The sequence below is a fragment of the Dermacentor albipictus genome, chromosome 9 (genome assembly GCF_038994185.2).
Source record: "Dermacentor albipictus isolate Rhodes 1998 colony chromosome 9, USDA_Dalb.pri_finalv2, whole genome shotgun sequence".
NCBI classification, from domain to species: domain Eukaryota; kingdom Metazoa; phylum Arthropoda; class Arachnida; order Ixodida; family Ixodidae; genus Dermacentor; species Dermacentor albipictus.
Genome location: NC_091829.1, coordinates 109,211,492 through 109,236,100, shown reverse-complemented (window position 1 = coordinate 109,236,100; position 24,609 = coordinate 109,211,492). Strand labels below are relative to the sequence as shown.

Genomic DNA, 24,609 nt, shown 5'->3' with positions numbered 1-24,609 from the left:
GGGTATAAAACAAAATTGTCGACTAAGGATTCTCCATGAGATGCAGCTAATGGAACTTCCGTTGTCATATATTTTGGGAAGTGGAATTTGTAAATTTTATGTATCTGATCTTTTCAAACTTAGCGATGTCAGAATTTTCTCATGAAAAACAACAAGTGAAAATTATAATTGACACAGTTGCCGAAATTGAAATGTTTCCAATAAATAAAATGTCGATTACAACCCGCGCGGAAGGCAACAACGAATTCTGTTCTTAGACTTACACGGGTTTTTCGAAAACAACACTGCCACTCTCGGGGCCTGTTAATCACTTTCCCCGTAATTTATTTATTTACTCATTTATTTATTTATTTACCTAGCTCTAATTGATTATGTATTCCACTCACAATACCGGCGAATCTGGCATGATTAGAAACGACGTACATGATAACACCCAACGAGTTGAAGCACACCTTCAAATTGCATTACTCATGTTAACCGCAGTAACAAGAATAGATATAGGTAAACAAATAAATAGCACATTACCGCAACAATAGCGAGCAATACTCATCTAGAGCTTAGCTCTGATATTTCGAAAGAGCAACAGACAAGAGAGAAGACATACACTATGCGCCGGGGTCCTTGCTCTGCCCACCCGGCCTTTTTTTTCTGTATCTATCAAACTGTACAAAAGATGTCGTACCAAGAATTACTTCGCCCTTGCAAACTTCGTTACCTTCCTAAGAAAAAGGCTGTCGGCCATGGGCAGAAAACAAAGGGGAAGTCAGGTTTTTTATATTACATCAACGTAGATTGCAATACACGATGTAGTGCATACTTGCACAAGGATATCAAAAAGCAAACAAAGAGAAACTGCTTCGGCAGCACAATTCATTCATATTGGGTGAACACACTGAAGTAATTTACCTATTTGTGCTCACCGCGTGTGGGGGAATACATGATCTGCGCCTCGGCTGTTCAATGCTTTCGGCGGGAACGGTTTATTGTTCGAATACGAGTCGAATGTTAAATAACTTGATACAACGGCTGCAGAAAGGTTTGAAGTTTGTTTTCTTCTTATTTGATATGTAGGGATTAAGCTGTGACATATGAGGTCTTTGCACCATTTTTAATTATTAGCGCGTAGATCTTAAAGTGGATCGTTGCAATGGCTCCTACACCGAAAAAAGCGGGTCTAGCCCAGAGAAAAAGTATATGATCATCAGGAATGGCTCATTCCCCGTAAAAAAAGAATTATGGGGTTTTACGTGCCAAAACCACTTTCTGATTATGAGGCACGCCTCATTCCCCGTAGTTAGGCAAAGTTGTAATGGCTGAAAATAAATGCGGAAACGAAACGAAAGAAAGATAAAACGAAAGTATGAAAGAAAAAGAGAACGAGTGATAGAACGAAGAAAACAAGGACAAAGACAGGGAGAATAAAAGAACCTTTACGCATGGTTTTAGGTTCAAGCATGTGTCGTTGCTGCGGTCGACCTATGGCTTGATATGTTTGCTTCACAGTGTGGCTCGTTATTTATCGGAAGACGTCTGACTCCTCAGATTGCATAGCGTAATTTCACTACCACGCGTGCAGCAAGCTTTCCAATTTCACGTGTTACATAAGTCTAACATGCCGAACGTTTTACTCTTCTTAATACGCAAGGCTTCCTAAAAACACAGACGTATTTTAGCTGATGCAAAACAATCTTTGTCTATGCCGAATGTCTCACTTCCGAGGGCACATTTCAGGACTTTTGCCTGAATACTACTTGTGAGCGTCTTAAAGACGCAGCAGCAACTTATTTACCACTCAGGTTAAGCAAGTCACCTTGCCAATAACTCACGATTTTGTTTGTCAAACTCTCAATTGGCAAAATGTGTTTTTGTCCTCCCGTAATAAGAGTTTGCATATTGAGCTCCTTTCTCCGTCTTCTTGCAGGAATGTCACTGGAACCGGAGGAAGGGAATTGCAAGAGCTGTGCGGTGTCTGTGGAAATGTTTGCAGCAGAAGGGATGCGTTACACAGACGCACCAACGAACACACCCGTGACAAAGCCCATATTTGCAAAGCATGTGTTCAATCGTCTTTGAAGAATTCGAAGTTTGTGGAACATTGCCCGAGCAATACCGGCAAAAACCGCAAATGCGAAACCTGTGGTGAACTGTCCCACCTGACTGATCAACTATCCGAACATTACCGCCCGCGCACAGACGGGACACCCTACAGATGCGAGGTAGGTGATAAAGTCTTTCGGTGTTCTAATGATCTAGGTGTCCATAAACGCATGCATACAGATGAGAGAGCCTACAAATGCCATATATGTGATAAATTATTCTGGTAGTATACGCCCATCTAGATGTTCATTAGCGAACGCGCACAGGCGCCAAAGCCTACACTTGCTAAAGATGTCGTAACTCATTCGTGCGGATGACACATCTGCGTAAACACCATAACACTGACACAGACGACAAACCCCACACCTGCCATAAATGAAGTAAACCATTCAAGCACAGACATAATCTCAAGCGTCATCTCAACTCGTGTTGTGGAGACGGAACTTTCGTTTGCAAAATAGGTAATCTATCCTTTATTGGCAACTTGGGCAAAGCATGCACGGGGATAAAAGAGTGAATGATATGGTTTCGCAGAGAAAGAAACCCTTCATGGACACCTCTGCCAGAATAATACGTGCTACTTATGTGGAGGAGGAGGAGGAGGAAAAACTTTATTGATTATTCAGGGGGGAAGAGGGGAATAAGTGAAAGGGTAGCTTGGGAGGGAAGCGGCTGGGTGGGTCCCTATTCTAGGACACCAGTGGCCCTGGCTACTCCCTCCGCCTGCTCCAAGAGGCACCTTTCGGCCCCCAGACCCGGCCGGGCAAGGAGGATCTCCCACTGCTCCATACTGTAGGTAAGCATCTCAGGAGAGTTTGCTTCCTGTGGTCGTTTTGTGCATTCTCACGTCACATGTGGCAGTGACGGCCATGCACCGCACCATGGACAAGTGCCGGCACGTAGGGTGGAATTCATGTGGTGTGCTCTTCCCAAGTGGGGATAGGTGTCTGTGTGTATTCTTCTGCATGCACGGGCTTCTTGTACCCCCCGTGGCCGATGCGGGGGTGGAGGGCGCTCTTACAGGCGGCGTTGGTGTTCGAGGATGTCTCGGGCTGCAAGTGGACTATCTTGGAAAGGGCTGTGGTTCCATGCTCGGTGTGTGAGTTCTCGAGCTAGGGAGCGTGCCCTCTCAGTGCCTGGGATGCCCTCATGGCCTGGACACGATATGATTTCATATTCTTCTTTGAGTGCGTCGCCTAAGATTCTCAGGGCGATTCGTGGCGATCTGCCTTGCATGTACATTCTGCATGCTGCTTCAGAGTCGGAGCTAATCAGTGCAGAGTGCCTGGCGCTATCGCTGTGTTTGATTGCTATCGCGACTGCTGAAGCTTCGGCAGTGGCTGTACATGTGTTTATTGAAGCCGTTATCTCGGCTGTTTACCGCTGCGTCTTGCGAATCGCTATATTTCACGTATCCTCTAGCAGTCCGAGTGGCGTCCAGGTATTGCACTTTTTGATTATTCCCAGAGCACTTAAATTCCTTGGCTAGGGCTTGTCTTCGCCCTTTATGGGATTCGGGATTCATGTTGTTTGGTGTCGGTGAGGCTTGTATTTGCTTCCTGATTTGGCCTGGTAACTGGTGGATTTGGTCACTGCATTACGGTGATTTCAGCGAGTATCTTAGTTCGGTCAGTCGTTGTTGTCCGGCTTCTGTGAGATACAGGTGCTCTGTCTGATTTATAAGAACCACTGCCTTGAGCTCTTCAAAGGTGTTGTAAACTCCTGTGTCGTGTAGGGGTTTATTTCCGGTGTTCACCGGTAATCCTAGCGCCACCTTGTACGCGCACCGCATTATCTGGGCGACCATCTTGATATCTGTGCGACTTAAGTTTATATAGGGTAGAGCGTATGTCATCCGGCTGATGACAAAATCTTGAATGAGTCGCATCGTTTCGCTTTCGTGCAGGCCCCTCCCTTGCTTTGTGACTCTCCCTAACAGTCTTGATATTTGCTTCGTTGTCGCTTTCAGGGTCGCGATAGTGTGATCCGCTCGCCTGGTTCTTTGGATCCAGTGGCCCGAGACACGAATCTTGCTCTTTTCTGGAAGCATGCTGTTCTGTAGTTTGAGGTGTAGGTTTGACCTGTTGCGGTAGTTTCGTCCATGGATTCTGATCCATTCGGACTTTTCTGGTGTACAGACCATGCTGTGTTCTACCACGATGTGATATCAGGACGGTGTGGATGGCTTCTTGTAGGGTGCTTTCTTTGTGGCCTAACGATCCTTGCATCCATAAGGCGATATCATCCGCATAGAGCACAAATTTGAGGTCTTGGATTTTATGCAACCTTCTTGTCAATTGTCCATGCCAATGTTAAGCAATAAGGGCGAGAATATAGGTCCCTGTGGAGTTCCTTTGTTGGCGAGGCTGAGCTTGGGTGATCGTATATCTTCTAAACCTTTCGTGGCAGTCCTACCAGTTCAGATGGATTTGACGTAGTCGAAAAATTCTTTTTCCGCATGTTATTTCTTATCGTTCCTCCATGCGTTCCTCTATGCGCTCTTTAGGTCCAACCTCACTAATACGTTTTCTTCTCCAGTCGCTACGTTGTTTATTACTTCGTCTCGGATCCTGAGGAAAACATCCTGTGTTGAAAGATGTTTGAAAGCCGTATATGTACACCGAAAGGAGGTTGTGACTTTCTATATAATCGGTTAACCTGGTGAGAGACATGACGCAACTGAGATTGGCCTGAATTTCTGAATCGTTTTCTATTTTCCCGGTTTAGGAATTAGGACTATGGTGTGATTCACTTGATGAGTCGGTTAAAATAATACACCCCTCGTTACGCATAGGGGTGGGCAGCCATTGCATTCAGACTAGTGCGCAAGTTAGGTAATTCGCCTGCGGCTTTTGCATAATAGAATAGAATAGCTTTATTTCCATCTACTTGATGGAGGAGGCTGCAAGTAAAAGCTGCTACAGTAAGCAGCTTGACGAGGCCCGCAGCCCCCTCTACATAACGAAGTGAAAGTGAAGCCGTGTAGGGAAACGACGGTGATATTTTTTCACAGGAGCAAGCAACTTACTAAACATTCGTGTGCAGAGACCGGCTTTTCTTTATATTTAAAGCGCTGAGTAAAATTCTGGTTTCTAGCAATTAGTAGATGAGGCATTGTCGCCAGAAATATGTATCGTGCTTCATTGTCGAAGTACAGTGCAGGTCCTGGACAGCGCTATCTATTTGCAGAACTATGTTGTCATCGAACGAAGCCTTAGAAAAATAATTTCAAGAGAAACCCTAATGGGCTGCAAGTATATGTTTTGTGTAACTAGACGGTTGAAATGTCCACTCACCCGCCGTGTTTGCTCAGTTGCTATGCTGTTGGGCTGCTGAGCTCGAGGTCATGGGATCGAATCCGGCCACGGCGGCCGCATTTCGATGGAGGCGAAAACACCCGTGTACTTCGGTGCGCGTCAAAGAAAACCAGGTGGTCGAAATTTCCGGAGTCCTCCACTATGGCGTGCCTCATAATGAGAACCTTTTGGCACGTAAAACTCAATAATTTAAGAAATGTCCAATCAAGATTGTTGACACCTCATTTGGTTAGAGAAGTGTTTTGTACAAGCGTTTTAACAGTACTACTGAACACGTTTTAATTTAGTATCCTTTAAGTGATTCTGCTGTGTGAATAGAAGAAAACACTTGACATTAGCGACCAATTAAGAAGTAAGGACTGTTTTTTATTGTCAACTGAAAAGTAATCTCTGCCATTAATTGAGGTTTGTCAGCGCTGTTGCCTTGGACAGACAATAGTTGTAGGGGCTGTTAAGAAATTATATTGCCACATTGTATGCATAGCGATATTTATTTGGTTTATTATTGTTCAATGCATTTCCTATTCGGGTTCTGTGCTTGGCTCTTGTGTTTTTACCGAAGATCTTTGTTCTGTACCATAAACTAAGATGATGACAGTAGTGAGACTACTAAATTCAAATGGTTTAGAGCTTCACTATTTGATATGTTCTGCTCACAGATAATATTTAGTTATTCTTGTGTTATTGTGGTGAAACCTCTGTCAGTCTTTAAGGGCAGTTTTTATCCCCTAGAAAGTCGCATGTTTTGACTCTGCCTCCTCGCTAGTTAAAGCTTTAAAATAATCTTAGTCTCTTGCGAGAAACGCATCTTGGCGCATGCTAGCATGAACGAACGCTGTTGGTGCGCAGCGACGCATTGACAGAACGCCCAGCGAAGCCTGGACGGAGCGCGCACAGTGATAACGTTTATGGGCTGAACTTCTTGCGTAACTTCCACAGCGTTGACTGCTCTGTATGGAACCGAGTACAGTAAACACCTAATTATTGAAGTCGCTTAATTAACGAATAACGCAGTTGATTTCTCGTGGAAGCAATATTGTCGAGCTTGTCACAGGTTGGTGGTTTTATTTAAATTTCGTACAGCTCAAAAAACACGCTATATAATATTTGAAAAGCTACATTGGAAAAGTAAAAGGTAAATCGAAACCAAAGCTTCAGCTTTCTTTTTCTGCCCGCTGGAAGGAACCTCAGGAAGCAAGTCCTATGAGACTTCAAAGTATTATATCACGGATCATGGTATGGAACCGCTGCCAACAAAACGCGGGACGACAGGTACGTGCGATTACACCAGTCGACCGCTGATTCCAACGTTTCAGCAGCGCGAGCAGCACAAGCTAGCACGTGCATTTTCACGACTGTGTTTCAACAATCGCGTATAGGAACCGTGCTACGCCATGCGTGAAGGGTCGTAACAGGCATCAGTCGAACGCTGGGTCGTCGGACTACATGCAATGTACAGGCTATTACGATATGCGTCGTAGTTTTATCACAGGGACGTTTTTCTCTTGAAAATCCGGTACAAATTTAGTCGCTTCTACAGGCTTCCATTGCTGAAGCTTTAACCAATATGGTCACAAAATTGTCGCTTTCCACAGCATAACCACGGCATATGCCTTATGTGGATTTTTTTTCGTGAGCCACTCTGTCACCTGACTTTTACAATAATCGACCTGCAGCTTTATTTATTCGTTTAAAACCCGCTCGTGATTTTGAAAACTTGCTAGCTTCACGCCGCGGCTGCTTGGGTGCCTGGTTGTACGTGTCCAGACAAGCAGGAAACGACCCGGCAAATTGTGAGGATTGTATTCGCCTTCATTGTATTCATCTGTTTGCATTGTAGATAAATTATGATGGCCGCGCCGTTCTCTTCAGCGCGGAACCCTGCTGAATTAAGCGTCGAGGTGCAACAGCTGCCTCGAAAGCAGCTAATGTTTCAAGTCTAAGCGAGATCAGTAAGGTAGAAGGTGGTGTTTCTAAGTTGTTGAAATTTATCCCACTGGTTGCTTAGACTCACTGACTCAGTCGTAATTTTCCAGCCACTCTTCAATATTGTCCCAGCGGGGGCCAGAGGACATGGTAGGTTGCGCTTCCGAGCGCTCACAGTGCATGAGGGAGTGGTCGGGTGGGCAGAGACGATGACGCGGGAGGCTGCTGGTGGTTCTTAGCCTTAGTGGTGGAAAGGCAGAAATAATAGTAGTTTTATCGGCTGTGTAAATTTGTACTAATTCGCTTAGAAAATAAATTAAGAAGCTTGTTGTCACGTATGCATAAACCGACACGAACACATTTCATTCAATGACCGCGAAAACTCGCTGTCAAATCTCTGAAGTGAGGACACACGGCAGCAGCAGCGAGCCGCTCTTTGCTGCTTTTCGCTCCAACGCGAAGTGGCTAAAACTCAGCGCACACAAAGCTATCAGCCTTCGGCGCATTCTATCCGATTCGTAGATCACTTTTGTGATAGGTTCTTCGCAGCCCTTTCTCCCTCTCCTTCCCCGGTGCCTTGCGCGCGGCGGAAGAAGGTGCGCGTCGTCCCCCCACCTCTCTTGCGTGCACAAGATTGACCGCGACTGCCGGCTCACCCTCGATATATTTGACTCGCACATGCAGCATACGGTATGGCGCGCGGTGATGATGTTATTGGCCTTGGAATTTTTATGGAACGTGTTATAAAATATGCCTGGAGTGTCGTGTACTGCTATCACAATACTTCTGGCATACTTCTGATCGGGATTTGAACCATGGACCGCTCCGTGGCAGCCTGTGTAAGCCAAATTGCATTGATGGGAGTGAAAGTTGCTCTGACAACAGTTTGCATCCCACCCGGTTGAAGCCAAATTATATTTAGAGGTCTCAATTTTTTTTTAGTTCCCTACAGTCCTACAGTAAGGCGTAGGCATCTTTTGGTGAGTACTCCAGGAAAATTTGTCCCACGATGCTTTTAGCTGCAAAATGAATGCGTAATTCGTCAATATGACGCACGTAATCGTTATAATAATGTAGGAGTAAATGATTGGCAGCGTTACCAAAATAACCTCGTTACGTCGCCCTCTTCGCGTCAAGGTCTTTACAATAAACTGAACATAAAGAAATGACATTTAAAAATGGTTGGGGTGGGGCTAACAGGAAAGGGTTGCGATGGCGTTTCGGCTCAGTAGATGCAATTTATCTGCAAAATAAATAGAATAATCATCAATTTAATGCATGTAACTGTTATAATAGTCCAATAGTACATGATTGGTAGGAATGGGTAGACATGCACAGGGTCAAGGAAAAACGAAGTAGCAGACGAGCCAAAATAATTCTGACTAAATAGTACGCCATTCTCATAATTTCTGTAGGATGTTCTATCGCATGTTTTTGCATTGTTTCGAGCGTAGTACTACATATATAGCCGGATGTGTCGCACATAATTATTTGTCTAAACAAAACCAACATGTTGTTCCTTTAGTCCGCGTCTTCGTAGCGCTCTTTTCATCAAGTAAACAAAATCAATACGGCCGTACTAGTATTTTAAGAAAGCCGAGATCTACTCGTTGAGCGAGTAGAGCCCGGTTTCAAAACCTCACCAAGCGTTTGATAAGCATAAATTGTTTTCCCAATAATTAAAATGTTAATATTGCTTCAAGATGTTGGGCCAATAAATACATATTCAGCACGAGATGCTTTTAGTCCCCGTAGTTGGCGACATTCAAGTGACCTAGCGCGAAAGGCCAGGGCAGTTATTCAGGCGCACGAATGAGAACATCCGGACAATTTTGGAGAAGAAAACAAGATCATCTGGACAACCGCATGAAATGGAAGAAAATTCGGTCTGTGGTCCCTAACCACGTGGTACAGGACCACGTTCTGTACGCTAGTTACTGCACAAACAAGTATATAAAAATATTGCTTCCAAGTTCTTCCTTATGTTGGTTCACATAATCAGTGAAGCTGTAACTTCTGGTGCGCTAAAGTTTTATTCATCATAGCAGTCCATCAGTTCCGCTTTGTGTCGCCTCGAGAGATTTCGCCATTGAACCTTGCTGTTCTGCATTCACGAATATGACAAACGGTTCACTGCCCTTTATCGTTTAGTTTTTTTCTCTTACAGAGAAATAACCACCGCTTAGCTTAGTAGTTGAAGAAGAGTTGTTTATGAACCCAGTGAAAGTCCTGTTGCTTAAGAGGAACATGACCAACATGGCATTATGTAAGCTTTGGCTCCATCAGCACTCGTTCTAAAGTTCGTGATTTTCATGAATAGTAGATGAAACGAGGAGAATGACGACATATTGTCAGTGTTATTCACTACCCAGGGAAAGATTTCATAATTCCAGGTCGAAATCGCCTCGATATTCCGCACAGGGCAATGGGTGCATATAGCAGATTAACTGGAACGGCAGCACCTGAAGTCAGGGTGGTACCCTTGCTCCATCTCAAAGGCATCAGCGCAGCGTTGAAGGCGAAGTGAGCCCACTTCGGTTGGTCGCGTGTGCAGCCACTCTCCGTGGTGGCGTAGCGGCTGTGGCTTTGCGCTGTTAAGCCCGATGGTGCGGGAACAAATGCCAGCCACGGCGCCTGCTTTTCGATGGAGGCTTAATAGAGAAACGGCCGTGTAATGGGCATTGGGTGCAATTTAATGAACTCCAGGTGGTCAAAATTAATCCGGACTTCCCCAGTACGATGTGTTTCATGTTCATATCATGGTTTTGGCAGAAAAATCCGAGATAAAACCAATGAAGCATGCTAAAATTTCTATATTACAAACTGACATGCAGCCGTTTCATCATCCGTCAAATGAAATGTAGAAACATGCATGCGTCGGAGCGTCAAAGTACCTTTACGCGAATATGAACGCACCGCTAAATATCCTCCCACTTTTCGACAGAAACCAATACAGGGCGAGGATCCTAGGGGGATTTAGGGGCCAATGCATAGAATTTGGACTACATAAAATAAGGGAATAGTCATCGCGTGCTAACAAGAAATGACCATACGATTCCACACGAACTTTGTTGTTCATACGCAAGTGTCTAGAAATAGTAACTTTGAAGAGATAATGTAGAAAAGGGGCCCCAATTTTTGTGCTAAAGCAGTTACTCTACCTGTGTTTTTTAATCACGCTCAACTTGTGAGCTTCCAAACTAAACTCTTCATTTCAGCTTGTTTCATTCATGGTCAGGGAAACAGCAGTATGAAAAAAAAACCCTTTATTCGTCACCTGCACGGGCACCAGAAAAACAAATCTATAATGCAGCTGACGTGCACCACGTTAGGTCAGGTATAATATTTGAAAACATGCCTGCTTTAAAACACCCCGGCGCCTGTGCTCACACTGCTTCCTCCAGCGTGATCACACGCTCACGCTCCAGGAAGCAGAGGATGCGGAGCTCTCTGCTGAAATAGCGACGCGCCACATACAACAGATGGGAGAAGCACCATTCAGAGACACCATCCACGCAGTACGAACAAAGAAAGAGCTGAAGTTCTCGAGAATGCCACAGCCAGGCCGGATGGCGGAGCCGTACAAAGAGGTACAGATTGGCTACTTTCGCTTCGGAAGCGATGCCGACAAGACCGCAAAAAGCAGGTTATACCGCGTTGAGTGTTTGTCTTGTCGGAGGAGGGGACACCTATCTTTAATGCAAAATTCCCAGTCACGTCAAGAAAACGTAGCTCCTTGTTAGGAACCGTCCTAGGGCAGCGAGGACTACGGACAGTTCCCGTTACACCTCCGTGAGTCGTCGGTAGGACTGGTCTGGCCGATATGGCGAACGCTACAGTGAAAAGGGGTGCCCGTGAAGATTCAAGTGGATACAGGGTCACCAGTGTCAACAGTGACACGGCGAACTTTGGCCCAGCACCACCGCCGTTAGGCTATGCTCGACAAGTCGTCGTTTCAACTGAGTTGCTTCCTCGGGAGACTACCGGTGAAAGGACAGCTGAAAGTTCCTGTAACCGATGATGGGAAAACTGCCAACGCGACGCTAGCGGTGGTCGGCTGCTCAGCCCCAAACTTGTGCGGACGAGACAATTTAAGCATTTCAGCTGACCGAAGGCTCAGTGCTTAACGTGGACGTTAACGTCGGTAAGCCGCCAGCTGCTGACGAAATTACCACTGCTGCTACGCTGACGGCGGAATATGCCGATCGGTTTCGCCAAGGCTAGACTTAATCAGCGGGTCTCAGGTTCATATACAATTGCGCGAAGGAACCGTACTGTGATTCTTGAGGCGCTTTCTGTACCTTGCGCTCTACAGGAGCCTGTAACTGCAGAAATCAGAAGGTTGGTTGACACGGGCACATTTACACCAGTCACCAGCGCCGAGTGGCAGACTCCACTCGTTCCCGTGGTCAAGAAGGATGGCTCCATCCGCTTGCGTGGCGATTTAGAACGACAGTCAACACAGCATGCCACACGGAACAATATCCGCTGCCAGAGATAAGGGATATATTTGCGAAGCTCACCGGAGGGGAAATATTCACTAGAATAGATTTGAAAGATGCATAAAAGCTGCTACAAATAGCTGACGCCACAAAGAAGGTGGTGGTGGTAAACACGCCAAAAAGGCTGCATCGCTTCAGCCGGCTGCCGCTTGGGGGTTGCGTCAGCACCTGCTCTTTTTCACAAGAGAATGGAAGCAATAGTGCAAGGTCTGCCGGGTGTACAAGTATACTTGAACGACTTGGTAAAGAAAAAAGGAAATTGTGACACGTTACGCAAGGTGTTCCAGTGGTCCAGAAAAGCCCGTGGTGAACTTCACCCACTCAAATGCAGATTTCGTCCGACGGATGTAGAATCCGGTGGTCATCGCATTAGCACAAAATCCCGCAGGCCGACGATGGAAAACATCGACGCGCTTTCACGAATGCCTCGACCTACGTGCGTAACATAACTTCGCACGCTACTAGGCGCGTTTACGTATCGAACTTGGCTACAGTACATGCGCCGATACACGAGTTATTAAAATAGAACATGCCTTGGCAATGGGAAGATAAGCATTAGGATACATATGAGGCAGTGAAGTGAATAATAAAGGAGGCGCAGTTTTTTACCCACTATGACTCAACAATACTGCTCATATTGGAAACGCACGCATCCTCATGCGATGTCAGGGCATTCTTGTACCAAAGATTGGACGGCGTAAACCAACTAATTTCTCTGCAGAAGGGCGAAATTATGCTCGGGGGGGGGGGGGGGGGGGGCTTGGAACCGGCAGTGCCATGAAGTGCCGCTCACGCACGTTCTGCTTCTCGTGCAGGTTGCATGTAGTTCCAGAGCGCTTTCAACAGGCCAGGAATATATACCATGTAGAACATTAGCCGTTCTTATCCTGCCGGTTCCAACCCGTATCTTGCATAACTGCGTACGTATGCACTCCGACGCCAGAAACTGCTCATGGCGTCGAATTTTGTTGTGCCATCGTTATGCCTCTTGTTTCTTATTGTTAATAATCTGTGGGGATATTGAAATGAGTCCCGGCCCTAGCACTGATTCGACTCTACAAAAAATTTTGGATGAGCAAAACGTGATTGTTCGAAAGCTGAATACTATTGAGGCTACTAAGGCGGTACTACAGGCAGCTGTAAATGATTTGACTTCACGTGTGTCGTCAGCTGAAGCAAAAATGTTAGTATTGACGAACTTATAACCCTCCATTACGGAGTGTACTGCACACAATGACGTACAGCACGGGGCGATACAGTTGCTCCAAAATAATATTGATGATCTTGAAATTCGTAGTAGGCAGCAGAGCCTCGAGTTCTACGGCATACCTGATGCACATGTTTGCGAATCTTGGCCATCACTTGAATATAGGGAGTATGCTGAACAATATTACAAGTCAACCCTGAATCACCCGCTGCGGTTGCTCAGTGGCTATGGTGTTAGGCTGCTGAGCACGAGGTCGCGGGATCGAATCCCGGCCACGGCGGCCGCATTTCGATGGGGGCGAAATGCGAAAACACCCGTGTACTTAGATTTAGGTGCACGGTAAAGAACCCCAGGTGGTCGAAATTTCCGGAGTCCCCCACTACGGCGTGCCTCATAATCAGAAAGTGGTTTTGGCACGTAAAACCCCATAATTTAATTTTTTAACCCTGAATCGATCGAAAGAGCGCATTGACTTCGAAAATTTCACGAAGGAAAAACGCGACCCTTGATCGCAAGGTTTGCGTCTTTAAAAGAAAACACTTGATTTTAGGAAAGGTCAAGAAATCGAAAGATACAAATATCATTATATCGGAAGACTTTTCCAATCCAGACCGCAAGAGATGGCGAAATCTCTGGCGATTTGCTCAGGAACATAAAAGCAAGCACGCACGTGCGCAATTAATGCATGACATACTTTACATAGACGCCATCAAGTACACCTATGATCACCTTTAAGACGAGGTTGTGCCGTGCAAATGACCCAGTAAGACCTTATCGACTTCACGTTCTTTTCTGGTAGTCAACTGTAGGAACATTAAAAACAAAGTTGATGTTTTCAATAACTTAGTGCGCATGGTCAAACCAAGTGTAGTTAGCGGTACCGAATAATGGCTCGTAGCGAGCGTTGAAGTTTTCTCTGATAATTTTACATTTTATAGAAAGGATAGGAATTATCACGGAGGTGGTGCATTTATCTTGGAAGACCAGTGCATTCGTTATATACGCGTAAATATTATGGGGGATAGGAGTGAAGCTGCTTGGTGCGAGCTGAAACTCTCGATCGGCAAATCACTATCAGTCTGCTCCTTTTACCTGCCACCAATTGTTTCAGCTAGAAAATAGCGTCATTTTACTGCTACACCTACAATAATCACATCTGATTACTTCATTGTGGGTGGGGACGTTTTTCTACCTGATCTCTACTGGAATGGACAGTCGATAGCCTCTGGAAGCTCCCATAGCGTCAAATCTGAAATTGCAGATTTTATGAACCTCCTTTCATCAAGACAAACCATGCTGAAACAGGCGAGGAAGTTGTATCATAAATATTTTCTTTTCACATATATCCCAGAAATGGTCCAGAAGACTGAAATATTGCCAGGGATAAGCGATCATGACGTCATGCTATGCGAAATAAATATGAATCATGTAAGCGTTTCCAATGAGAAGAGTCGGCGCACGTACAATTACGCCGAGGCTGTTATCCAAGCACTGACTACTTCACTGGAAGCATATTTAGTTGTGTTCAAAACTCTTGCATAAGTATTCAGTGGAAAACCTATGGGTTCTTGAAAGAAAAATATTTTGAACTTGAACTTCTCAAAATTGAACTGGTTTGTTCCGTCGGGGGTATTTATTAGAAAGCGTGTTAGCAGTAAGCCATGGTACACTAAAGAACATGTTTTAGTTAAGCGTAGGCAAAGAATTTATCCTTCGTTGAAAGGATACCCTTCTAAAGAGAACTTGTGTAAAGTAAAACTGGCAACCCGGGAAGTGAACAATGCTACAGTGCAACCAAAATCTTCCTACTTTGAAACAATAGAAAGTAAAATAAAGCAAAGCCCGAAGGAACTTTGAAAATATATAAAATGAAATAAAAAGCGCCATTTCTAACCTTGCTTTGACCAATGGTGATGTTATAATTTGCGACGCCACAGAAAAGGCCAAGTTCTTCTATCTGTATTTTACATCAGTGTTCTCTACCCCGACAGATCCTCGGAAAGGTTTGAAATTGTTGAAATATAAATCCGCACCCATGCCTAAAATAGTGATCGAAGCTTGGGGCGTTCAATTACTACTTCGTGATTTAGATGGTGTGAAAGCTGGGGGCCCTCAGTCTTTAGCCAATTCTATGCTGAAGTCTTGCTCTCATATAGTGTCAATGTACTTGAAAATTCCTTGGAACAAAGTTCACTTCCTGCTGATCTGAAAATGGCATTGGTTGATCCTATACACAAAACTGGTCCGCGCAATTTTATTAATAACGAACATATCGTTTCACTGACTTCTGTGTGCAGTAAAGTTCTAGAGCATGGTTTATATACAGAAAGCAGCATGGATATAGACAAGGACTATCATGTGTCACACAACTAGTAGGGTACACACATCTTAGCGCAGCCCTGGAGAACAAATAATCAGCTGACTCCATTTTTCTTCACTTTCAAAAAACCTTCGACACAGTTTCAAATTACGTGTTACTGCAAAAACTGAGCGGTTTTAATAATAATCCCCAAGTTATTGCATGGATCATAAAATATTTGCGCGGGAGGCGACAATATGTTGTCGTAAACGCATCTGCAATAACAAATGTTTCGTCAGGGGTACCTCAGGGATGAGTTCAAGGGCCCCTTCTTCTCCTACTTTATATCAATGACATTAATGAAAACGCACAGTCCCATATTCGGTTATTTGCAGATGTCTGTATAATATACCGGAAAATAACATCTGAAAGTGACCGCTTCGTAATTAAAAACGACTTATATGCATAGACAAGTGGTGTGAGTGATGGGAAATGAAACTCAATCTCGAGAAAACGGTGTGCATGAGGTTCTCCAGAAAGAAAGATACTGGAAAATTTGAATACAGAGTAAACTTCTCTCCAGTAAATACGATATGTAAATATAAATGCCTAGGCGTTTACTTTTGTCCCTCTTTTTCATGGAATCGGCATGTAGATGACACCACAGGCAAAGCTTGTCGGAGCTTGGGATTTTTGCGACGAAATACAGGTGCATTTATTCCAACAAACCCAGGAGTTACTATATAGATCATATGTAAGATCTGTACTGGAATAAGCATGTTCTGTGTGGGATCCTTAACACAACACACTAACAACTAACAAAGAAAGACTAGAAAAAGTTTAGTCCATGGCGGCAAGATGTGTACTGGCGGGCAGTTTAATGCACCGAAATCTAAGGCAATGCTAAACTGGCAATCTCTGCAGCAGCGAAGAGCGTCGTTTCGACTGAAGCTTTTACGCAGCATATATCGTTCTCATGCTCGAATTCCCCGTGACGTATACATAAACTAGCCTCACTACACATGAGCACGCAAAGATCACGAGCACAAGGTAAAAAGAATACAAATGTAATACATCGGCCTTTAGCAGCTCGTTTTTCCCAAGAACCATCAGTCAGTGGAACCGACTTCCTTCCTCAGTTGTAGGAATTTCTTGTCCTAAGAAGTTAATTTCTGCATTAAAAGCGATAAACTATCTTGATTCCTAAGGGTTGATAAAAATCGCGTGTACGTCTAACAATTATCATGACCTATAAAGAATTACAGTTGCAAATGACTTTTGTTTTAGTGCCTCATTTTTTCGCTTTGTTGTACTGTATCTTTATCACAGCGTTTTGTTTGTGGCTTATTATTCGGTTTCTTCTTTATCTTTTCATTGTGAATCATAGCAATCATTCTGCTTTATGTACGTTTTCTTTCACATGTGACATCTGCAACGTGGCTCTGTACTTTTCTGTCGGTGTACAATACTTCGTTTCTCACTTATATGAATTTATACAAACCTGTAATTTGCATAGTTGTTTCTACTGTGCCCCCCCCCCCCCCCAAACGCCTCAATGGGCGCTGTGAGTACTAAATAAATAAATAAATAAATAAATAAATAAATAAATAAATAAATAAATAAATAAAATTTAAGGCTAGATGCGCTCGGCATTTTATATGAATGCACAGAAAGAGACGACGGCTGAGCGGGGTGAGCGCGAGCAGCAACAACAACCGTCCTCTACCTCTTCGTCTTTTGGCGGCGCCCGTATTTCTCACTGCAGTCACTCTCCGTCGAAAAGGGAGCCATCCTGGCGACCTATTAATCAGGCAGCATTGGCAGATCGTAGTGCTGCTCCAGTTGGTCGAGATGAAGTTTCGCGTCCGCGACGCCGTTGGCCCGTAGAGGGCTGAATAGGCTCAACGACGTAGTTGACCAGGACGTCTGTTGTAGATAGAACCCGGTAAGGGCCGTCATACCTTTAGCTTAACATTGTAGAAAGGCCAGGAGCCGAGGAAGGAACGTGGATCCACACCAGCGTTCCAGGTGAATATGATGGAAAAGTCAAGGTTGCGTCAAGGCCGCGTTTCTGGCTGGCCTGTTATTCCGCGGTAAGTGAGTGAGCAATCTGACGACATTTTTCGGCATAGGTGGTAGCTTCGGATGGAGTTGTAGATTCGCGATACAAAATAATTGTGTCCATAAACGAGGAAGGTTCGCGACCATAAAGAAGATCCCGTGGTAGACTGAGTGGCGCGATTGTAAGCATACGTAACAATGGGGGAGTATGCGATTCCAGTTAGTGTGGTCAGTGGAGACGTACATGGCGAGAATCTCGCCCAGAGTACAATTGAAACATTCTGTCATACCATTGGTTTGAGGATGATAGGCGCTTGTAGTTCTGTGGACAATGTTGCATTCGCAGAGGGTTTCTGCAGCTTGGAAAAAAAAAACGACCACGCGAGGCGCGCCGTGTCGAAGAACGAGGTTCCGAAGCATGAATGAACAAGCCGACTTCATGTGGCGTGGCCGCCGAGAGTGCTTAAGTTTCGGCGTAGCACGTGAGGTGGTCCACGGCAACGATGACCCAACGCTTGCCATCTGGGGTGTACGGTAGAGGGCCGTACAAATCAATGCCGATACGGTCGAAAGGGCGGGAGGAACTAGGCAATGGTTGGAGCAGCCCTGTTATCTTGTGAAGTGGGCTCTTGCGGCGTTGGCACTTGGAGTATGAGTGAACGTACTGCCGAAGGAAGCGGTACATTATCGTTCACTAACATTCGAAGCCTTGTGCGTAAACGCGACCAGCTTTCTTCCTTCCTTGAAGATAGCAAACCTGACATACTAGCGCTAACTGAAACTTGGCTGTATCCGGATGTACCTGATAAAGAAACCTTTGAATAAGTTCACGACCACAACAATTCACAGATATGACCGAAATGATAAAAGAGGCGGTGGTGGCGGTGTCGTTCTAGGCATAAAAAGAACATTTCCATCCTATGTAAATAACCCACGCTCCAATCTAGAAATTATCTGGGTTGCATGCATGTTTTCACCCTCGCGAGTACTTATAGGTGTATGTTACCGACCTCCGAATTCTACTAATTCATTGATTAATGACTTGCGCAGCAACATAGAATGAGTGACGAAGCTTCACCAATTTGATGCCATCTATCTGCTAGGAGAGTTCAAGTTTCCTCTGATCGACTCGATTAACTTATCTTCATTCTGTTATACTTCGACAGAATTCATCAATTTAACCTTAGATTTCAACATGTTTCAGGTTGTAACGCAGCCTACACGGGGTAATAATATCTTAGATTTAATCCTGGCAACAGCACCTGAGACAGTTCATCATATTGTGTCGATTAATGATTTTAGCGATCACTGCTTACTGCAAGTAACTCTCAACGTTCACTCATCTTTTACAGGCTTCGCTACTAAAAATACGCTATTATAACAAAGCCAAATACAACTTTATGAATTCGGAATTAGATATATTCTTTTCCCACATGCTGTTACCTTCATTTCACAGTCGGTCGGTGGAGGAGAATCGGATACTCTTCAGGAATAAGATTTCTGCCTTGGTTAACCAGTACGTCTCTTTCATTAAGATAACCAATGATAAATCTAACCCATGCTTCACCAGATCCCTACGCTTACCGAGAAACAGTAAGACGCGCCATTACGAAAGTGCTAAGTGCTTGCGCATGCAAGCAGCTTGGGACACGTACGAGGAAAGCTTGAAAATTTACTGCTCTGCCCTGTGTTCGACTAAAGATAAATACTTCAATCATATCCTACCATATCTTGCAAAATCTAATCCCAGAAAGTTCTTGCATACTATAAATCCAGATCAGGACCACACTAACATCTCTTTATACAACAATAAAAACCCTCCCCTTCCAGATAATCAGTGTGCTTCTACTTTACTTATTGTGCCTCTATATTGCCCATAGAGGATCAAGTTGATTTGCCAAATGCATGGGAACAGAACTCCCAATACATGCCACCAACTGAAACAACAGTTGGTGGCATGCCTGGTAAATAACCTCAAGCTAACCACATTCTGTGGCGTTGACGACAATTATTTCTCGCCAGTAGTATCGATGCCGTAGGCGTGCGATACGTGTTTAGTACACTGGCATGGGTGCAATGCGGATACGCATGAAAGGAGGCACAGACGTCAGAACGTAAATGGCGAGGAATCACTAGCAGCCATTTACGGCCATTAGGTAGCTAGTTCCGGCGGTACAGGAGCTCTCCGCGGATGGCAAAGTGGCGAGCGGTGCGACGAAGCGAGCGGTTGATGGTGCGTGGTGACGGTTGAGATAAATTCTCTAGAATAGAGGCTATCCAAGGATCCATTCGTTGCTCTGCTGGCATGTCGGAGAATGTAAGAGACGAAGAAGAGTAGCTGGAGATAAACGGAGTACCATACTCATCACGCAGTGGCGAGCGCGAAGGACCGTCGGCATCCGAATGCTTAAGGCCTGACTGGTAGACAGCTGAATATTATACTGCTGTAGACGAGGCGCCCAACGAGCTAGGCAGCCAGATGGATCTTTTAAAAGAAAGATGTATACCAGAGAGTTCGGACTCGCGACAAAGTAGTAGGAATTAAATTTGTAAAGGTAAGGGACCGAAAGATAGAATTCGCTCGTATAGACCATTGACTATTACATCGGTAACGTGCAGTTTTGCCAAGCAGGCAAATAAATTAAAGCTGCAAGCATGGCATGATAATAATAAAATTTTGGGAGAAATTGAGAAGGGCATCAAAGTAAGTACGCGTCCGGGTGATAACTTATTTGTCTTTACTAAGTCTATAGAAGTATCAAGAGTAGAGAGGGAACCAATATATGTAGCCATTTTAAACATTACAGGAGCTTATGACAACGTAGACCACAGCAGTTTTTTGAATAATTTAGAAGGGGAAGGCTTAGACGATAATTGTCTGCAGCTTTTGCAAAATGTTTACCTAGGAAATACTGTTGGGGCACATTGAATAGGAAGGGATTAGGAGCGAGGAGAAAATTGGTATCAAACATGGACTGAGGTGCCTTTATCCCCACTGCTGTTTATTATGTACCGGGCGAGGATCGAAATGGCACTAGAAGGAAGCTATATTGGATTTAATCTCATGTACAAACAGGCGAGTACACTACTAGAGCAACAGCTTATAGGTTTGTTTTATGCGGACGACATTGTGTTGCTAGCTATCAAGCAAAGTGATATGCAATGTCTGGCTAATATTTGTGGACAGGAAGGTGACAATATAGGTCTAAAATCTAGCGTTAGAAAATCAGCTGTCTTGGTATTCACTGAAAACAGTGAACAGACAGTGTAAATCGAGGGTCGGAAAATAGTTCGCGTAAAAGAATATAAATACCATGGTATATGGATAAACGAAGAGAAATAATATATGGATACCAAGGAAAAAATAATAACAGTGAAGGGGAAGAGAAATACTTCGCATCGGGCGCACACGGGAAGGCTACAAATGACGCTGTGCAGGGTGACATGGGATGGACAACAAGTCAGGGAAGCTCACAGTAAAATTGATTATGAAGAAGAACTGAAGGATATGGAAGAAGGTAATTGGGCTCGTGGAGTGTTCAGGTATTTGTACATGAAAAACATTGATTCACAGTGGAGGAAAAGGGCTAGGAACGTTACCATCAGCTATGCGATCTGTATGGGGAGCAACACAGCAAAAAGGAACGAGAAGTGGAAAGTCAGAGAGGCTGGCATAATGTCATGGCTGACGGAATTCGAAAAGAAACCTGCCATGAGTTGCTGCATCAGAAAAAGAAAGGAAATCAGGAAAGAAACTATGTATGATAACTGTACAGCAGTGTCGACCACCATGGCCGGACAGCAGGGTCGAACTGCAGGGTGGGACCGCCTCGTGGAGCTCAGGTGGCCCTGCGCCATAGTAGATGTACCGGAGCCTTCGCGTGCCCAGTTTCCCGCCTGCGGGGTTTTCGCTCGGAAGCACACAGCAGCAGCCACCGGGTCACGTCCCCAGCTGACGGGGTTGTACCGCCAGCTGGGGACGTATACCCGGTAGTAGCCCTGTGGCCGCTCACCCGAACGCTCGCTCAGCCAAGCTCAGGACCACCAGCGCTCCTGGACCAGGTGCGCAGTGGAAGAACTGGGCGAGGTAGCCTCTCAGCTGGTGACAGCGTTGATTCTGGGGAGGCATTCTGCAAGAGTCCACCTAATGGACTGTCCATTTCGGCCGTTCCTGATTGGCTAGGGCCGTTCGTATACTCCTCGCTCGTACAGTTGCATCCGATCAGCGGCGGCCGAAATGGACTGTCCACTAGGTGGACTCTTACAGAATACTCCCCCTGGTGCACACGTAGTGACGCGGGCGGCGATAGCTCCTATGGGGCGGACGCCCAGCGAGGAAGCCCTTTTCTTTCGAACGCCGAACCTGCTCTCGCCACTGGCTACATTCCCTCGCGCCTAGCTTTTCAAGGCGCCACTGTCAACGCTCACAAATCGGTGTCGATGATGATCATGACGGCCCTTTCGCACATACCCCCTCATGGGTATTTGCCAAGAGTCGACGTCCTGTTCGCAACCGCACGGCACACTGCCTTCATATGTTTATGTTTCCGCCTTCCGCGTACCATATATTATAACAATGCCCCCCTTTTCGAGAAAGTTGTTCACAACTGTGCTAACACAAGGACAGAGGATAAAAAAAGAAAAAGGAAACTTGTCATGTTCATATTGTCATGTTAAATTAATCAGCGGTTCCCTACTTCAGTTTGCCTCATAATCAAATCAGGTTTTGGCACATCGAGCCTCAGAATTCGAATCAATTCTTTTACAACAAAGCTGTTTATGCCGACCCTGCGCCGTCATTGTCGAAGTTCACTGAATAGTAACCACGTGACCAGTCGGGAGAGTAACAAGAGCTGAACAGGGGGAAAGGGGTTGGACTGAGTCTTTTTTCCCTGTAACAGTGCTATATAATACGCGAATCTTGTACAGTTGTCACACGGTGTATTTTCGTTGATCGAATCAGATCGGCATCGTATTTCTCAACGATTGATTCTACTCTGACTCGAAAAAAACAAACAATGTTATGCTGGTGGCTTGCGGCCAACGAACAGTGCCTAGCGATTGAAACGCGATACTAGGAGTGCCGGCAGCCGCGCCAATCATCAAACCAATCGATTATGAGGTTATGACCAATCGATTATGACCAATCTCTCTTGCTACACAGGGCGTTATGAAGTCCTACGGCATGTTAACGACGTAAATTACGAGATTTCGCCACCACAGCTTCATGAATCCTCAAGTCTGGCGCCTGTTTACGTCGTGCATGTTTCGCGGCTGAAGCCATACTTCGACCTGAAGTCTTCGCCTACTATGCGCCGACACGGCGCTTCACCACCTAGGGGTCCTGTTACAAAAGGATGAAAGAAGAGAGGAAGAAGAAGATCATGGGACGCTGGCTGCTGCGTGTTGTTGGTGGTCTGCCATCTTGACTACTCTGTCTCATTTTGTATATATATTGTGAATACACTCTTTCTATACTCCCAACGTCCCCGTAGCGCTATTTCACTTCGACGACAGCCGACACTTGGCTGGGCGGAACCAAATGCCGCCAGAGCTTAGCCACCGGTCCTGTGGACAAATGTGACGCCCTTAACCGCTGCTTGAAGACCAATGCACTACAACATTCCTACAGTAGCTATTTAGGTCAGGAAACTCAGCCAAGGCATAGAGATCAACTAATTCGATATCTTGGTTGAGATATCTTAATTAATAAGAACCCAACTGTCCACTGTGACAAAGCATTGGTACTTGATCGCATTGCTAACGCCTGACTAAAGCCGTTTCAGAACGTTAATTGCCTAGACAACTGGTTAGTCCAGTGTTTCTGTATAGTGCATCTAAAACACTAGAAGTGTTTCCGGAATCTTGTAGGCTGGACGCGCTTATTACCAATGGATGAAGAAAGTTCTTTATTTAGCCGCAGGTTTTCCCAATATCCACATATGGTTACCTTCAAAGGGTGTTGGGTGTTACTCAGTTGCAGAGCGTTGCTCAGGCGGTTCAGTTCAAGAGCCTTGCGCGTTTACTTAGACTAGAGGACACACTGGTGGATCATCTGTTTGATAGTATTTTAAATACGAACTTTGTAAGAATTTTTTAGCTTTTTCCAAATCCCTTTCGGAATAACTTCCCCGAAAGCGTTTGAAAGAGCCCCTAATAGAGGATCACAAACGTGGTGGCCTGATCTAATATCAAAATACATCAACAAGGACCTCCTGGCACATCAAGACCAAATCGTCGCTAACACTTGATAGCATTGACACAGTGTTGTGGGACTCGCGCGCAGCGGGACGGCGCGCGCAATGGTCGGCGCCATGAAAGATGATGAAGCGCATGAGCTGCACGTTCTTCTTCTGGCCCGACATTAAAGAGAAGCTTGTGCTTTGTAACACTCGGCTTCAATCTACGTTTCCTTTCGCTGGTGGAGGTGCGTCGCCCATGCGACCACTCCCATATCGAACACTGTCTACAAGCCCAGTACGAAGTCTGGTCGAGCTGACGCCTATTCACGTACGGACGAGCCGTCGACTTCAAGCACTGCCACCTGAGCACGAGTCTCTATCCTAGTCGAGTCAGAAGGATTAGTACATCGGTTCCGTCCTCTTCTTCAACCGCACCGACCAAGGTCATCTTTACCCAGCCGCGAATCTCCACGTCCTTCCATGGGGACACCTTCGAGGATGTTGAGGACTGGCTCGATCACTGCGGCATGAGCGTGTCGCAGACTTCAGCGGCTGGACTGCAGAGCGCAGGCTACGCAACACCTACTTTGCCCTCGAGGGCTATGCACGGACGTGGTTTGAAAACCATGAGGCGGCCCTATCGACATGGGACAAATTCGGACGGCAGCAAATCAGCACATATGCCTGCCTCAATCGCAAGGAGCGAGCTGAATCTGCAATGCGGGGACGAGTTCAGAGGCAGTACGAAAGCGTCGCAATGTTTGTGCCGACACGCAGACGCGACCATGCCGGAAGAAAAGAAGCTCAGGAACTTGATGCGCAGTGTCAAGCAAGAGCTATTTTGTGTCATAATACGCAATCTACCAAAGAGCGTTGTAGAGTTTCTCGCAGAGCCATTTCAATGGGGAAAGCACTGCTGCAGCGATCAGGGCAGTACAACTGCGATGCGTCGGCCCTGTCGGGTGACTTTCTCGCTATACTGTTGGAAAATACGGACACCTTGCAGGAGCTCATTAGG

The 24,609-nt window shown here is 45.4% G+C and overlaps 1 protein-coding gene across 3 annotated transcripts in view; it reads left to right on the top strand.

The window, feature by feature from the left end:
* Positions 1 to 24,609, top strand: part of LOC135913566 (zinc finger protein 26-like) — a 209,300-nt gene that overhangs the window by 34,263 nt on the left and 150,428 nt on the right. For all 3 annotated transcript variants that reach the window (XM_070525221.1, XM_070525222.1, XM_070525223.1), the window contains exon 6: positions 1,922 to 2,216. In XM_070525221.1, the coding sequence (XP_070381322.1) occupies positions 1,922 to 2,216 (295 nt within the window). The remainder of the gene's footprint in view (positions 1 to 1,921; positions 2,217 to 24,609) is intronic.